The following is a 17526-nucleotide window of genomic DNA, read 5'->3' on the forward strand; positions in this document are numbered from 1 at the left end:
TCTTAGTTTGCACAATTTTTCTTTATTTTTATCCCACCTTTATTATTTTTATAAATAACTCAAGGTGGCGAACATACCTAATACTCCTTCCTCCTCCTCTTTTCCCCACAACAACAACAACCCTGTGAGGTGAGTTGGGCTGAGAGAGTGACTGGCCCAAGGTTACTCAGCTGGCTTTCATGTCTAAGCCGGGACTAGAATTCACAGCTTCCTGGTTTCTAGCCCAGTACCTTAATCACTAGACCAAACTGGCTCTATTACAATTATTAAACAAATTATTTTGGGGGGGACAATATAACCCTTGATTAAACTTGATTTTGAAAGGGTCAAATTTGTCAGTAAAGAGCTGTTCTGTGTAAGTACAATAACTGTCTATAAATATATTTTGAAGAGCAGAGCAGCAGGCTTCATAATCTGGTTGGTTGTGTACATGTATTCTTTTAAAGAATATATATTTATGCTTTTTCTCCAGGTGTCTGAATGCATGTACGTATTGCAAAACTAAGCATGCCCGAGGAGAATTAGCAAGTTATTCTATTGAAGAATTGGTAAACAGAGGCAAACAGTCCTTTCAAGGTAAGTTTTATTTGTGTGTTCAATTTTGCATTCTAAACATATAAATTATTTTACTTCTCAAAATGTCTGCTAATGTGATATAACTTTATCTGTTGCTATAGAATATATAGATGATAGTGTAGTACTGCTGATCTTTTTCATCTGTGGATTCTTTTCAAATCTGGAAAATTGTAAGTATTCATTACAGATATGGTCATTGCTTTTCAACTATTCCATCTATCAAAGCCCTGATGGTATATTAAGATAGGAGTATCATGTATTGTGCAGAGGTCTAAGCAATTCCTGTCTGTGCACTGTCTGTGGTCTTAGCCACAGTCCCAAATGGATGGAGATAATCCACTATGAGCATGGGCATCTGTGCAAAGTACAAAAACTTGGAGCTTGTATTGTGATGTCATATTTCATTATTTTGGCATCATCGCAGTTAGGAATAGACACCTATGACTGTAAGTGCAGCCCCAGGGCATTTTCTTGCCACCGCATCTTTTCATATATACACTCCATGACCACACTCTATATTCCACTGATACACTCCATCACACACAAAATACCTCCGTCCTGTTAGAGCAGGAATGAAATTTCACAGTAGCCTCCATCTATGCTGTAGAAGCTGCTTTAAACCCTCATGCGGCATAGGGACAATGATTTTCTTAGGGTGTGGTCAATTTTGAGCAAATGATGATTCACCCGTAGCAATTTAATAGAAGCCCCCTTCAAAAATATTCCATGTGGCAGTGGAGTAGTAAATAGTACTGTACATCAAATGATACCAGTGGACACAATTTTTAAGGCTGGATTGAAATGTGAAGGATTATTTTTTAGGAGAGATTGAGGAAGGAGGAGAGGATTAATCCTTCCCTCCTTACCTACAGTCTTCCCTAAAAAAATCCACTACAAACTCCATCAGTGCAGCAGTGAGGCCTTACGGTAGTCTCTTTTGAACAGTTTAGCTTTTTATTTCTATTTCCTTGGATTTGGGAATGCTGCAAACTTATGCATATATTTCATTAGATTTATATCCTATCTTTCCTTCAGGAGGTCATAGTGGTGTAGATAGCACACTCCCCTCCTATTTTTCCCCACAACTATGACCTTGTGATCCAGTCTAATGTAGCACTGTGTCTATGTGCACATGGTGACTCACTTTAAATCCGTAAAATAGATAGAGGTAGCAATTATCTTATGGCATTTCCATAGAGTAACAACAGTTATTAGGGGCAGCTTTCAAAACAAAATAAATTAAATAGAAGTAATAAAGAAAATGAGATGAAATTGCCAGCGTTCATCATTTGTTTACAAGTAGCAAAGACTCTAAAAGCAGAATCAGTAACATCATCATTAGAATCTGTGAAGAGAATTGAGATATAAAATTCATCTGATCTACCAGAAAACTTACCTACAGTTTGAGCTGTATAAAAGCTATGGATATCAGCATAAAATTGACAGTGTGACAGCACGTGACCCACAATTTCAACTGCTCCTGAACGAAGGGCACAAAGCCTCTATGCGCATAGAAGATGTTGACATCGTCCTTTCAGTAGGACTGAAGGCAGAGCAGTGAAGCAAACTACAGGTAGCCCTTGCTTAACAACCACAATTGGGACTGACAACTCCATTGCTAAGCAACATGGTCATTAAGCAAGACATTACGTGACCATGACAGGCTTATGAGCTCATTTCTGCCATGGCCATTAAGTGAATCACCCGTGGTTGTTTGTTTGTTTATTTTCTACCCCGCCTTTATTATTTTTATAAATAACTCAAGGTGGCAAACATACCTAATACTCCTTCCTCCTCCAGTTTTCCCCACAACAACAACCCTGTGAGGTGAGTTGGGCTGAGAGGGAGTGACTGGCCCAAGGTCACCCAGCCAGCTTTCACACCTAAGGCGGGACTAGAACTCTCCATCTCTTGGCTTCTAGCCCGGTTAAGGCAAGAGCCCATCTCTTGCCTTAACCACTAGATCAAACTGGCTCTCTTGTTAAGCAAGATGTCACATGACCACAACTTGTGATTACTGCTGGCTTCTCCATTGACTCTGCTTGTTGGAAGCCAGATGTGAAGCACACAAATGGCAATTACATAACCACAGGATGCTGTGATGGTCATTAATGCCCACCAGTTGCAAAGTGCCCAAATCTCAATCACATGGCTGACGGGACTCAGTGATGGTCGTAAGTGCAAGGACTGTTCATAAAGTTACTTCCACAGCAATGTTGTAACTTTGATCAGTTGCCAAACAGGGCAGTCATTAAAAGCAAGGACTACCTGTAAGATGAAAGCCTTATGGTATTACTCAATATCAGGTTTATAAAGATGATTAGCCAGGGTAATTATTTTTACTTACATTTCCTGTCTCATGCTGAAATTTCCCTTCTTAATTGAAATGGATAATTGCTGCAAAGATTTATCACTTCCTGTATGTATGTATATATGTATGTATGTATGTATGTATTTATTTATTTATTTATTAAATTTGTATGTAGCTGTCTAGTGATGGACTGATTAAAAAATTATTTCTGCCCAGTTTCAAACCAAGGACCTTTTTCATGTGAGGTGACTCTGTAACCTCCCTGCTACTGGAGCCCTACTACAGCAGAGGCTGCAGCAAGGTTAGGAAGTCAAACCTGGGGAACTGCAAGAAACAAATGTTCAGTAGAAAGCTGGTTGCTGTGCCTGCACATATGCATTTTGATGCCTTAACTTTGTGAATGGTTTTTAGTTTAAGAACTCCTGACCCAAACTTGATAATCACTACAATAGAGGATGGAATGCCAGTGCTGGTTATATGTGGAGGGATCCTTCAGCTGTACTTTTCACTGTCCTGCTGGAAGTACATGTCCTGAAACCCGCCCATGGAAAGGAAAGTGATTGGTGATTGGTTTCTGGCTGAGGTGGGAGGCATAAACAAGCAAGGGAATCTACCAATCAAGAGCTGTTTTTACTGTGGCCAGACAGAACACCTGCCCAAGGCTGAAATTGAGAAAGGGATTTCTTAAGTTGGCTTCATTTCCAAGCAGTTTATGCATGGGAGACAAGCCTCTGCAGATTGTTATGAGGAAGAGTCCTGTGTTGGTAAAACTGTGTGCAACATGTTATGGTCTAGGAATGTTTAATTTCAAGTAGGAATGTTTAATTTCAAGGGACGTTCTGCTCAATAAGAAATCCTGTGTATGACTTTTGCTACTTCCTTCTAGAGAAATACGGACAAGATTTTGGCTTTAATTCCCGTTGAAATGTTATATTAGGAATTTCCTGAAACATTTGTTATATTTAATGCTTTATCCCTTTGCTTTGATATATTGGTTTTTCATTCTCTAGCATTGTTTAAAACTTGCTTGAGTTTTTGTTTTCATACATATAGCAATCCTTTTGGCTTGGGCTCTTTTTTTAAACTGGCTCAACATTAAAGCATTTTGTATATCATGACATTGTTTCACTGTCTTTTGTTGAAGTCCCCTAAGACTTTAAGTGACATATTGGTAGGCATAATGGAAGGAAGGTCAACAGAGAAAGAGCCTGTTTGTTCTTTGCAGTGCAAGTATTTGCTTTTGATTAAATCCCCCCCAATCCATTTTTTACTGTAGTGTTTGCTAAAACCCTTTTAGTGTCTTTGCTTAATAAATAAATATCATTCTCCATTTATTATACACAGAAGACCTGATTGGCACATGCAGATGGGGTTGTAGCAGTTGAATAAGAGGCTACTGTTATTCTGACAAATATTTTCTACTTAAAACATGTATCTGACTGACATTTGTATTTTCCATTTCAGTGCAGAATAAGAAAACAAACATTAAACAAAAACCTCAACAGAAAAAAAGCTAACTGAAAGAAACTATTGATTAAGTCCTTGAAACGATTAGCTGATTAGATATAGCAGAACTGAGCAGACATTATAAAGCAGCATACCATGCAATTTAGGTAGGGACAAAAGAATAATATTTTTATGTACAATTTGTAAGCATGAATAAAAGCCTGCCTCGGTTTAGCCACTCCATCATCTGATGAAGTTAGCTGTAGTTCACGAAAGTTTATGCCTTTAATAACATTTATTTGTCTGAAAAGGTGCTACTAGACTCCTCCTTCTGAGTGAAATTCTGCTCGAGAGATACCTCTCTGGTCATCGAGGACAAGTGGCTTGTCAATTTTTTCTAAAGTCCTTTGCGTCTTCCTGAAACTCTGAAATATCCAAATTAACCTTCTGTCCTTCCAATGGGATCCTCTGCAGGATCAAAGACTTACTGTGATCAGATTGTTGAGAGGCAGTGTTTGGATTTGGCACAGTGCTAATAATTTGTAATTATAATATTATAGTAATAATAGTAGTTATTACTTGCTTTTCAAAGCAACTTTTGTGCAGTAAATTGTCCTGTATGCGCTTCTAACTTAAGTGATTGGGTGTTTGTTTTTGAAAGGTTGAAGGGTCCATCTGACAGGTGATTTTTCAAGCCTGTAGTTCATATATAATTTATGTTTGCCTCTCTCCAGCATGGCTCAAAATAAATCCATTGTCCTAAATATCAGTAAGAATTCTGGGTCTTCAGTAGAAAGAGAGAAGAGGGTGTTGATGCAAAAAAGAATGAATTGGAGACAAAGTTGTGAATCAACTCCATTCATGCAATGGGCTTTCCCAGTGCTTCTCTTCAGTGTGTCTGTGTGTGTTTGGGCAGAAGGGAATACAAGTATATGGGTGTACAAATACAAACATATCTGTGCCTATACACTTCTGGCTATGCCTGATTTTCATGGTTTCAGTTAGTTTGGGAATCTTTACAACCCACCAGTACAAATTCAAAAATAAGAATTTCTTCCTTTCTCAACTTTTGTCCTTGTCATAGTTTTGAAACCAAAAGAAGAAAGATACCAACTAGAGGGGAATTTCTTCTCTTAAGATGTTTGACCTTGTATTTTCTTTGCTTCTTCCCTTTTTATGTTAAAAATGTTCCAGTCTTGGCTGCTGACTCTGCTAATGGAGAAATACTTAATGCCAACATAAATATTTTGATACCAGTCTGTCATTTCTTAAAGCTGTACAGGACAGCATGAATAATTAGGTGTTTTTTCATTATCCCATGTAATTCTTCCTAACGGCTCTTCAAGAAAAGTAAATGTATTTACAGTCTTTAAACTACTATCACTTGTAGCTGTAAAGGCTACTGTGCATAAAAATACAAAAATGTAATACTGTGCCTTATTTTTTAAAAACAAATGTTGGGTTTTATGTTGTGTTATAAGGTATGTTTGCATTTTGCCCCTATGCAAGCTGTTAATGCTGGGGAGAATATCCTCCAAGTATCACCACATGTTTAAATCACTGTTTCTATGTAATGTCTGCCTTATATACCTCAGCCTCTGATGCAGGAGGCTACCCAAATGGGGCCTAACCCTAATTTCAAAAGTCCTTCCCTACCATGTGAGAAGGAAAAAGAATAAAAAAGGAAGAGAAAGTGACTGAAAAAGAAAAATCTGGGGGGGCTCTTTTTTAATGCAGGTTAACATAATTCAGGTATTGTCCCAATATGGATTTTGAAATACTAGTGAGGATTCTAAATAATAATATTTTAAGATTTAATCTTTTTAAACCCCTTCAATAATCCTCTGGTTCAGGGGGAAGCTTACTAGATGTAAGCTCTTTCTTGTTTTGAATCCTCTTATCTTAGTTACCAAAAAACTTAGCTTCACTGCAGTTTTTAAATATGCCCCTAATATTCTGATTCTGAAAGAATCCCACATATTTAGGATTGGCGATGTACTATTGAGGCTTGTTACGTAAAGGACAGACACAAAAGCATTGGATGAGCTTTCCATGGTAACCATAGCATGTGCAGTCCCTGTTCATTTGCAGATAAGCGAGAAAGGATGTATGCTTCTAAGCCTATCTCCTTCCATACCCAGCCATTCCTGGGTACACCTGTTTGAATTGAATCAGCCAGCTGAAGGTTTGAAGATTAAAGTAGTATTCAAAGCAGAAAAACAATCTTCAGTTATTAGCACTATTAAAGTTTAGGGAGCTCCATCCAATGTTTGTGCATACCAAATTATCTGAAAACCCAGCTCCGTTTTTCAATTTTGCACATTGCATTTAGACCCCATTTTTCATGTCATTGCCTGCAACATTTTGCCCCCAAAGAACCTAAGATGTTGGGAGGGAATAGAGACAAGAATTCAGGTTTTTCTTCCTTCTAGTTTCTTTTCATCCTGCTACCTGTAAATAGGTTGCTTAATCTCTTCTTGCAGTTTCTATTTCCCATACTAATGTTTGCTGTTTTAGATTAGTCTAATTAGGAACTAATTATTTTCACTTATACTTCCTCTCCAATTTTTCTCACCCCACGTCAAAGTTAAGACATTTATGATCTTTCCCAGATCTGATCTGTCCCATTCCCCTGGCCCCCCAAAGGATCCAGGAGGGACAATGATCAAGTGCACAGGTAGCCAGTGACAAACTTCATGAAAATCCACAAGCCAAAAGAAGTGCCAGATAACATGGCAAGACAAGATCCAATCACTACCAAGATTTGGGGGATCTGAGTAACTTTATCAACAAAGTGCTGAGCTAGCTGGTCACAACAGCCAGGTAGGAAATCTAAAAGGGAATTGGAAACAATAAGGGCAACACAAACCAAAGTTTAAATTGAAAGGTTATTTCTATAGTACAGTCTCCTTTTGAATTATGACTCTAAGCCCAATATCTGAAAAATACATACTGGTGAAATGCCCAGGTACTTTGTAGGTACTTTGGACTTGATTACAGGCATTCTCAGTTGGTTCAAAATGCTTGTGTATGATAAACTCCAGATTGTAGGATACCCTGTCTTTAAATGTTGCATTGACAAAATTGTTCAAAAACATTGGAGACTGGTTCTTCCAAGCACTACAAAAATCTGTATTTAGCTTCTGTTTGGTTTGGGATGACTTCTAATGAGTTAAATCAAAATCTTCATGGAAGAATTTTTTTACTATGAGAGATCTAGAGAATATGTGTACATTAATTATGTTATTGAGGAAAGTGATTTCTATTTTCAAGACCATGGTGACTCCTTTAGACTCCTTTATTAGTCTGTGTCTCAAACTGCAGGAACTACACAGTGCATTACTGGCATAAATAGATTTAATGAGTAAAAGCAAGAGAAATTGATGCTCTGTGATGCTGAGTGCCCACAACAATCATAAAGATACATATTTTTAAAAAGAATTACTCATCAATTAAGCATAAATCCTTCCCAGAAGCACAGATCAGAATCTGAGCCTTGCTTCTGGATTTTATGCAATATTCCTGTTTATATTATGGAAAATTACTGTATATAGGACAGTCACCATGGAATTACATTGTGGCAAACAATGGAGGAATGTGCTTGAGAATGCCTTTTTTGTGCGTTAATAGGTGTTTTTTTCACTTAGTTTACATAGTCTATAATATAGAAAATGCTCTAGTTTGTGGTAAAAATCTTTCTCAGGCATATTAATCTTGGTTTATTTTTGATATGTTGTTCTTAATAAAGAAATAAAGGAAAGGGGGGAAAATGACTTGACAGTAAGTTCTAATCTCAACTGCCTTTTTGTGGACAAATAGAAATTTATCTTCTTTTCCCCTTGGAAACCAGCCTTTTTTTAATGTACTGTGGCTTTAATTTCACATTACTAAAACTGGATTTGTACCATTTCCCTCATCCCATGATTCTTGGTAATTTTAGATTCTAAAATACTTCTCCTGAGTTTGGGAATGTTGTCCGATCTTTGCTACCTGTAGTTGGCTTTTTTTGTCAATAGCATTTAGTAGAAAGCCATCCAAGTGGACAGTACTGCCAAACTCTTCTCTGTCAATACCCATCTGTCAGTCAGTAAGAAAGAGTGCTAATTTATCATATGCTCAAAGTTTTAGTTTTTCCAAAAAGTTGTAGTTTGATTTGCTTTAGGTTTATTTCTGTAATGAACAGCAAGCTGAAAGCACAGACAGATGACATCAGAATCCTGAAGCAAACCTCCTATGGATCCAGGGTCTTCCAAACATTGTCTCTAGTATGCAGAAAATTCCTAGGAAGAGGATAGCGAATGGAGATTAACCAGATCAATTGAATATGTGTTCAGTGGTTTTAAAAAGCACGTGCTTCTGGTGGTTGTCCTACCTATCCTTCTCCTATCACGGTTCTGCCCTCATAGGGAAATTATCAATAAACCTGATTTCAATCTTCTGCTAGAGAACCATTCCTTTTCTTCCTTCCAGTTCCAGTACTCCTTAAAAAAGGGAGAAAAACTGTGCTTACCTGTGTATGGCCATTTGTAGAAAACTAGTTTTCTCTAGTGACCTGTTCAGCTTACTATTTTTTTAAAGAAACAGATAAAAAATATTTTATATGACTGATACAGACTTGTAAGTTTAGTTTGAATATAATAGGACTTACTGTTTTGCTGTTCTCCCTGATTAATAGAGATTATATATTTTCATTAAGGTTCCCTATAGCTATCCTATTCATGTTGGCTATTCCATAAATATGTTAATGTTTTATCAGCCACATTTCAGCTTGGGTCTTTTCCGGATGGGGAACATAGGGAATTGACGAAAAGCCTGTGCCCTTGGTGTCATGTGCAAGAACATCCAGTCTAGTAACAGAAAGAGGAATAATTCTAGTACTGCTGCTCTACAACACAACTGATAATAGGGATTAAATCTACATTTGTTTATCTAGTGCAGTGTTTCTCTACCTTGTTAACTTGAAGAGGTGTGGACTTCAATTCCCAGAATTCCCCAGCCAGCATGCTTTGTGAGAGAAATGTTAAAAACTTTATTACAATATTAATGAAAGATATTGTAACATAGAACAGTGTTCCCCAGCCTGGACCGGTTCCCTCAGTACCCAGAATTGACAGCCTTCAGAGCTATTGCTGGGAATTCTGGGAATTAGTCTCCACATCAGGAGGGCATCCAGATGGGTGAAACCTCCTTTAGTGTCACTAGTGAAATCAAAGATTACTCATGCTGAATTGAACAGAATTGGAATGTTAACTCTTTTATCTGTCTGTTTCAATGGATGCTTCCATATGGCATGATTTCTGTTCTGCAACTCCTCCAGGGCCTTTTAAATTTGGCCATGCAATTGTTTTTGCTCCTTTTTCAATAACAATTTTACTGATTTTTTTACACATAAGAATAGGAAAAAAATACAAAACTACAGTTCAAACAATACAAACAGATTCTATACATAATAATTTAAATAAAGAGAATAGATATGAAGAAGATAAAGTAACAGTAAGAAAAGTAGAAAGAAAAATAATTACCTACTTTCCTACAATGTAAAAAATAGGAACTACAGCTTTATGCAGTTTAATGTAACACATTCTCTTAAACAACAAATTCAGTCTTGACCACATGATACCATATTGTTAGATCTCTCCTTTCTGTCTATATAAAGCCAACTCAAAGGTCAGAGTTAACACATTTCTTCCAAAATCCTTCCAAGATAACAAGATCATCTTCTTTGCTACAGTTCAAACACAATACATTGTTGTTGTCTGGTTTGTGCCAACTTTGCTTCTTTGTTTTTATCATTTTATTGTTTTATTGTTCTTGGTGTTTTTATTTGTGAACCACCCAGAATCCATGGGAGTCAGGTGATGTAAAAAATTGATTAAATATCCCAAACTCTTCATAAATAGAAAATTTTCAGATGTTTAGAATATCATTTAATGGCATTTTAGCAACTTTAAACTTTAATTCACTCCTGACAAGCTCAGAATGTTGAGAACAGTAGGGAACAGCCCAACCCAAGTGGACCAATAGGAGGAAGCCAAAAATACAGTAGTCATGTATTAGTACCTCCATCCATGGGAGGGAGAATCAGGCCCAACATTTCTTTAACAGGGATTTTGAAACTGAGTAGAAACCAATTAGAAGATTAAGATCAGGCTCATTGATAAAATTGCATATCAAGTCTCTTAAGGTCCTAGTTCAGACAACTAGTTCAGCCGAGTGAACCTGAAGCAAGAGTTCCTGCAAATGGTTGACTCTGCAGGAACTCCAGCATTGCAAATCACAAAACAGGAGTTTTACAGTTTGAGTTGGAAAAAAGTCAGTTCATCTGCCTAAGGAAAACATGATCACAGGGCCACAGGGCAAAATACCTGTATGAAAGTGTCCAGTGTATGTTTATATATATCATTACTGAAAATATTTAAGATCTGCTCTTAAATGTTATTCAGCAGATTTACTATTCAATAGCAGCTAATGGAATAAAACATTTATTATTCAAGAAAGCAAAGATGGTGGGAGGAATATTCATTCAGCAACTGGCTCTGGTTGCCACCTCTCTCTTTCTTAGCTGTCGAAAGGGACACACAGCAATGTTTCGGCTTGGACCTTGGTGGCCAGGCAAGTTCATAGGACAGGATTACCCTGGTCCCAGGCCATCTGTGAACACGTGTTTTCAAAACTTCACTGGACAGTACTTAAAAATGGACCAGTGTTTGTGGCATACTATATTCCATATAACCAGTCCGAGTTAAAATACTGTATGTGCTGCTGCATTTTACTTTAGCTGCAGTTTCTGAACTGCTTTCGAAGTCCTACGCACGCATAGTGAATTGCCATAGTCTAAACAAGATACCATTATATGGATAACTATGCAGACAGCATTACAAATAAAAAAGCTGTGTCTGAGAGTAGCATAGCTTCTGTGGCATCTGATTCACTAAAATTTAAGCTGTCTCAACAGAAATTGGGATTCTAGTCAGATCTAATTACTCTTAAAAGAAACTACTCTTTTGTTTTACTTGTAATGTTCTTTAAACTCTTTTTGAAGTCTGATTGCAACTACAGAAATTTACTTTTGGGGTAAACATGTACAAATCCTTTGCTCCTTCTTGCCTCCACGTAGGCAGTCCAGAGGATTGGTGTGACCAGCAGAGCTCAAGCCATTTTTTATGATGACCCAGCTAATTTGGTGAAGAACTGACATTTTCTTTGGCTAGCAACAGGGAAAAGCCATCTTCCTCAACATCCCTGGAATGGATCAAAACCAAAAACACTGAGAAAAGAGCAGTCTTGCCAGCATTGATATTACATCTCTAATTGAAGCATTGTCTGGTTGTACATGGTAACAAGTTAACTGATTCTCACTTATCTCAAGCTAACAGTAGTGTGATTCCAATCAAGGGAGAAAGTGTATACATAAGTAATGGGCAATAACCAATTCCCAGCCCCACTTATGCAGCCATTTTCAGTGCCGTGATTTTTTGGGGGAGGGGGAGGTGATTGATTTTTTAAAAAAAAATCCGTTCAATTGTGTCTGATTCTCGGAGACTGCCTGGACAAGTCCTTGCAGTTTTCTTGGCAAGGTTTTTCAGAAGTGGTTTGCCATTGCCTCCTTCCTAGGGCTGAGAGAGAGTGACTGGCCCAAGGTCACCCAGATGGCTTCATGCCCAAGGTGGGACTAACTCAGGGTCTCCCAGATTCTAGCCTGATGCCTTAACCACTACACCAAACTGGCTCTTTTTTTATACTAGAGGTAAACAGGTGCCTTCCCTGTGCCCTAAGCAATTGTTTTCCATTTCTACCACACAGCCCAAACAGGCCAGAACTTCCCTCCATTCTGTGATGTCACCAAGTTACTGTCTCAACCTAGAATGGCTTCTAGCCACAAAATATCACGTACAGTATCTCTGTTCAGTGTGTAGCCTATACTTCAGTTTGGTGAAGTGGAGATGCTGAGGAAGAATCCTCATGTGCAATGTTGTTTCTACCCATTTTTATTTTCCTTTTTTTTTCTTCAGTTGTTTTTATCTTTTACCATTGATTTATTTTTAAAAACTCTGTATTTAGTGTTTCTGTTTTTGCATTTCAAAGAAAAGTATTAAAAGGTATCTGCAAAGCTACAAGATAATCGGCTTTTCTCCTGTCAGTAAAAAATGATCACCCATAGTTATTCAGGTTTCCTCTTTCACTGCCACTGGTTTTCTACAGGAACAGAAATGAAGCATATTTGAAGTGCTGTACAGGTAGTCCTCAGTTAATGACCACTCATTCAGCAAATTTGACGTTATGATGGTGCTGAATGAGAAGTACTTACAACTGTTCCTTGAAGTGGCTTTCCCAGCACTCGCATGGTCATGTGATTGCGATTTGGGTGCTTGGCAACCAGCTCACACTTATGATGGTTTCAGCGTCCTGCAGTCATGTGATCACCATTTGCAACCTTCCCTGCTGGCTTCCCACAAGCAAAGTCAGTAGAGAAGCCTGCAGGGAAAGTTGCAAGTCACTCCCACTCCTGTCACTTTTTCTCCTGAGGAGACTCCTGGCGGCAGGGCAAGTATGGGTTCCAGGCGAGCAGATTGCTGCCCTTCCAGCTGCACTTGCATCATGCTGCCCACCCCTCAGCCTTACCGCACTTGCACCGTCCACCCCCTGGCCTTGCCACACTCATGCCATGCTGCAGCACCTCTCTTCCCACCCGGCAGCACTCCATAGTACTCACCCACCCACTGGCCTGCTTATGAGCTGCCTAAGGAAAAGCTTGTTGTGACCAGGACTTGCAATTTCCTACCGGCTTTTTCATTGACTTTGCTTGTTGGTAGCCGGCAGGAAATCGCAAGTCCCAGTCAAGTGAGGTCCTTGCTTAACAATGGCAACAGGGAGTGTCAGGATTGCCATCGCTAAGCTATACGGTCATATGATGCGCACTTTATGACTACATCACTTAGTGATGGAAATCTGAGTCCCAATTACCATCATTAAGTGAGGACTACCTGTATGTTCAGAGTCCATCCACTGTAACAGACTGCGAGACAAAAATTGATTAGGTTTATAAAATGCAATAGATTTGAAAACCATGTGGGAAATAATAAAAATAGAAGGGAACGTATGATTAAATCCTGTTCCATGTAGCTGTTGAATGAGATTTTACAGTTAGGCCTTTATTTTTAAAATACGATTCTGCATGTTCCATCTATGGTGAATACAGCCTGTGATTCAAGAGATGTTTGGTAGGCTGGATTGCCATTCATATAAAAGTGGAAGTGGTGGCTGCTTTTAATATGCTTACTCGGCTTCCGCTTGCAGACCCAAAGGGGGGGGGATCACTCTTGTTTCTGGTTTATTTGCAAACCAGGTCAGACGCCTTTGATTAGGTCTCAGCTGGAGCATAATTTGAATCTTGACAGATTGAACCTAAGCAGGAGGCTTTCCCCAGCTCAGCCAAAGAGGGATTGAAGGGAGGAATGAGGCATAAAAGCTAATTCCAGTTCACAAGATGAACTACGGTGCTGAATAAACGTGCAACTGTTAATGAATAGCTATTTCAAATATTTACAAAAGACGGGGGGGGGGGGAAAAGAAATTGGCATCTCAGGCAGCTGGTCCTGGTGGAAACTATTAAAAATAAACATGAACAATAATATTCATGTCTAATATATCTGTCAAACATGCATGAACTCAGAAGAGAAAACGAGTTTGAAGAAGACTGGATCTCCTATAGCAATGTGCCATGTTATCAGTAAGATAATTTCTATATTTTGCCTCTCTGATTCCCCAGTTTAAGGCTTAACAGATCCCGAGCTTAAGGTTTAACGGATCACCCTAGTGGGAATATGAAGAACCAGCTTCAACTGAAATTTACCAGTCTGCTTTCACTAGATGTATTACTGAAGGGAAGTGAAAATATGCACTTCAGAAAAATATTTGTCACCAGCTAGTAAAGTATTTTTCAAGATACTGGAAATTAATATAGAATTATTTCTCTTCAGGGACAAAACGCTAAAATATTATTACCAAACTGGTTTGTGAATTCTAAGAGATTACTTAATTAAATTATAGAAATATGATCCAAAGCATATGCAGGGGGAGAATGGTCAGTACGCCCAGAGCTATGTTCCCAGGACTTTTTCAGCTGAATCACAGCCTTTCAGGGCACTTTTTGCACATAACAAAGCTGGTAATCACAGAAATCAGTGTGGCTGAGATGCTCATACACCATATTGGTTTAATTAATGTAGATGAGAATTAAATGACCTTTTCGCTTCACAGAAGGCTTACTTGGAATTTTAAGGTTCTGTAGTGGGTAACCTTGTAAATCCCTGCTATGGGGGACTTGCCTGTTGACAAAATGGCTGCCATCATGGGCATGATCACTCACAAAACACCCATTTACCAAAAGGCAAACTAATTCCCCAGGATACTTTCTACCCTCCCAGTGGGGCCTAAATGCCAGAATTTAGTATTTTATTTTCAGCATGCCAACTTCCAACTTAACTTTTCTAATTAAAATAAATGCTACAAAGTCAAGTGGGATAAGAAGTCTGGAAGCATCAAGGGAGGATTATTCCGGCACCTTGGTTGCTATGGCCACCATTTAATTTAATGTAGAAGAGGGAGATATCTCCCACAACTAGATATACTGTGTGAAGAATCTTTTAACACACGTCCAAGTTAGATGTACAAAGCAACCTAACTTGCAAGCAATATGGGAGCTATTTTCATGGAGCTAAACTAACCCCTATGATTTATCCATCTGCTTCATTAGCAGTTTTGTTGTTTATTCGTTTAGTCGCTTCCGACTCTTCATGACTTCATGGACCAGCCCACGCCAGAGCTTCCTGTCGGTCGTCAACACCCCCAGCTCCCCCAGGGACGAGTCCGTCACCTCTAGAATATCATCCATCCATCTTGCCCTTGGTCGGCCCCTCTTCCTTTTGCCTTCCACTCTCCCTAGCATCAGCATCTTCTCCAGGGTGTCCTGTCTTCTCATTATGTGGCCAAAGTATTTCAGTTTTGCCTTTAATATCATTCCCTCAAGTGAGCAGTCTGGCTTAATTTCCTGGAGGATGGACTGGTTTGATCTTCTTGCAGTCCAAGGCACTCTCAGAATTTTCCTCCAACACCACAGTTCAAAAGCATCGATCTTCCTTCTCTCAGCCTTCCTTATGGTCCAGCTCTCGCAGCCATATGTTACTATGGGGAACACCATTGCTTTAACTATGCGGGCCTTTGTTGTCAGTCATTAGCAGTAGTAAAGACTATTTATATTCTGGGATTGTAATCTAAACCTAGACTTTCTAAAACTGAATGCGCAGCACCAAATGAAGTAATGTATAACTATCTCCATGAAGTGGGTTTGTCTCTATACATTCATGCATTCACACACATTTAGCTGGGAGTCCTAACACTGAATGGTGTAATTTGTTGAATTGACCTAATCAACCTTCAATTTTTTTTGGTTTCTTAGTGGATAATGCTCCCATTGCTTAATTTATGATTTGGTAATTTTTTCCTTTATTTCCCTTTTTTCTTTTTTCTAAAATTGGTACTTTAAGATGTAAGAATTTAATACATATACTTAAAGAATGACTTTGTAGCTTTTAAAGAAATTGTTGTACCTCTTACAATTAATCAATCAAAATTAATATTATCCTCTAGTGTTAAACTAACCAGCCTCGTTTGCCAGGAACTTCTCTACTATTGGCATGGTTAGATGACAGATGCTGAGGTACCTGTAACAGATTTGTAGTAACAGCTGAATCTACCTATTGTTAACTGTTATTTGAAACTGCCAATATAGAACTATATATATAAAAAAAAATAGGGATATATCTCTTAATCAGCTGGTCTGGAACTGTGTGCTAATTCACAAAAATAAAGGTTTTGCAAAAGTAACCACTACAGGTAGTCCTTGGCTAACAACAACTTGTTCAATGATGGTTCAGAGTTATGACGGTGCTGAACGAGGGGACTTACAACTGGTCCTTGGACTTCCAGCTGCTGCAGCATCCCTGTGATCACATGATCACAATTTCCCAACGTTCCCTGCTGGCTTCCCACAAGCAAAGTCAATGGGGAAGCCAGCAGGAAGTTGGAAGTTGCGGTCATGTGAGGTCCTTGTTTAATGACCTGCATGGTCCTCGCTTAACAACAGCAACTGGGACTACTGTTGCTAAGCAACACAGTCACGTAACATTGCACTTTATGACCTTTCAAACAAAGTGGAACCTTGAGTTTTCTTGCTTTTATTAGGTTTGGCGTTTCAGTTTTAAATACATTTCAATTTTTCTTCCTTTAATTTCTTTTAATCTACATGTTGCATTTAGTTGTAGTGCTTTCCAAAGAGTTTGTTTTATGTCTCCAGCTGCTTCCAAGCAGCCATTGTGCTGAATAAGCACTTAGTTCAGTATGTCCTTGATAAAATTAATGAAAGCATCTGCAGAAGTGGCAGCAGCAGCTGCAGTGCCTTCTGGAAGCCAACTTTTGCTTAACAGTGTAATGAAAGGAATAGTTTTGTGCTGGAAGCGAATGTTGACTTATTTCTAGCAAAAAAAAAAAAAGCAGGGGATTGCACCTGCCCCTGCTAGTCTAACTGTGTGGTTTGTTGATTATATCCTCTTGTTAGTGCCATTGTCATTGACAAGATGAGGGTGATGTCATTGTTATGGAGCCACTTGGCATCTTATAGGCTGAGAAATAATTTGCCTGCTAATGCCTCTCACTCCCTTCTCAATACAGCATGTCGCTTGTTTTAGAAGCAGAGAAAATATCCAGCTCCCAAAAGTGGTAGAATTGTGAAGGTGCAGGATAATGAAGGGGACTGATGTGTGTGATCAGTGTGCACAGTAATGAAACACAATGCTTCAGATGGGTAGAACCCATCTGAGAGAGCACATATCAAGGGAGAGCTATTGCAATACCATCTGTTATTTTTCTCATTCAGTTCTCTGTTAATCCAAATTGTTTCTGAATATCACATGCCTGCTTAATCCTAATAGAAATTGTGAAGGCAGCAAGATTGCTAGGTATAGACATGCATCTGTATCTTTCTGAACTGCAAAGAAGAAGAATTTCATTATATGTAGCTTTGTCCGTCATTGTACCACAGTGCTGCATCTTGTGTTTTCCTTTGTGCAGCTTTAAAAGCACAGGAACTCTTAGAAAGTCTGGATCTTATAAATATGCTTGTAAATGTTGTGTTC

The 17526-nt window shown here is 38.6% G+C and overlaps 1 protein-coding gene across 1 annotated transcript in view; it reads left to right on the forward strand.

Annotated features, from left to right (window-relative positions):
• CDKAL1 (CDK5 regulatory subunit associated protein 1 like 1) overlaps nt 1-17526 on the forward strand; it is a 338480-nt gene that overhangs the window by 141837 nt on the left and 179117 nt on the right. The window contains exon 8 of the mRNA XM_063298967.1: nt 473-576. Within this exon, the coding sequence (XP_063155037.1) occupies nt 473-576 (104 nt within the window). The remainder of the gene's footprint in view (nt 1-472; nt 577-17526) is intronic.

Source organism: Candoia aspera, chromosome 3 (genome assembly GCF_035149785.1).
Source record: "Candoia aspera isolate rCanAsp1 chromosome 3, rCanAsp1.hap2, whole genome shotgun sequence".
Taxonomy (NCBI): domain Eukaryota; kingdom Metazoa; phylum Chordata; class Lepidosauria; order Squamata; family Boidae; genus Candoia; species Candoia aspera.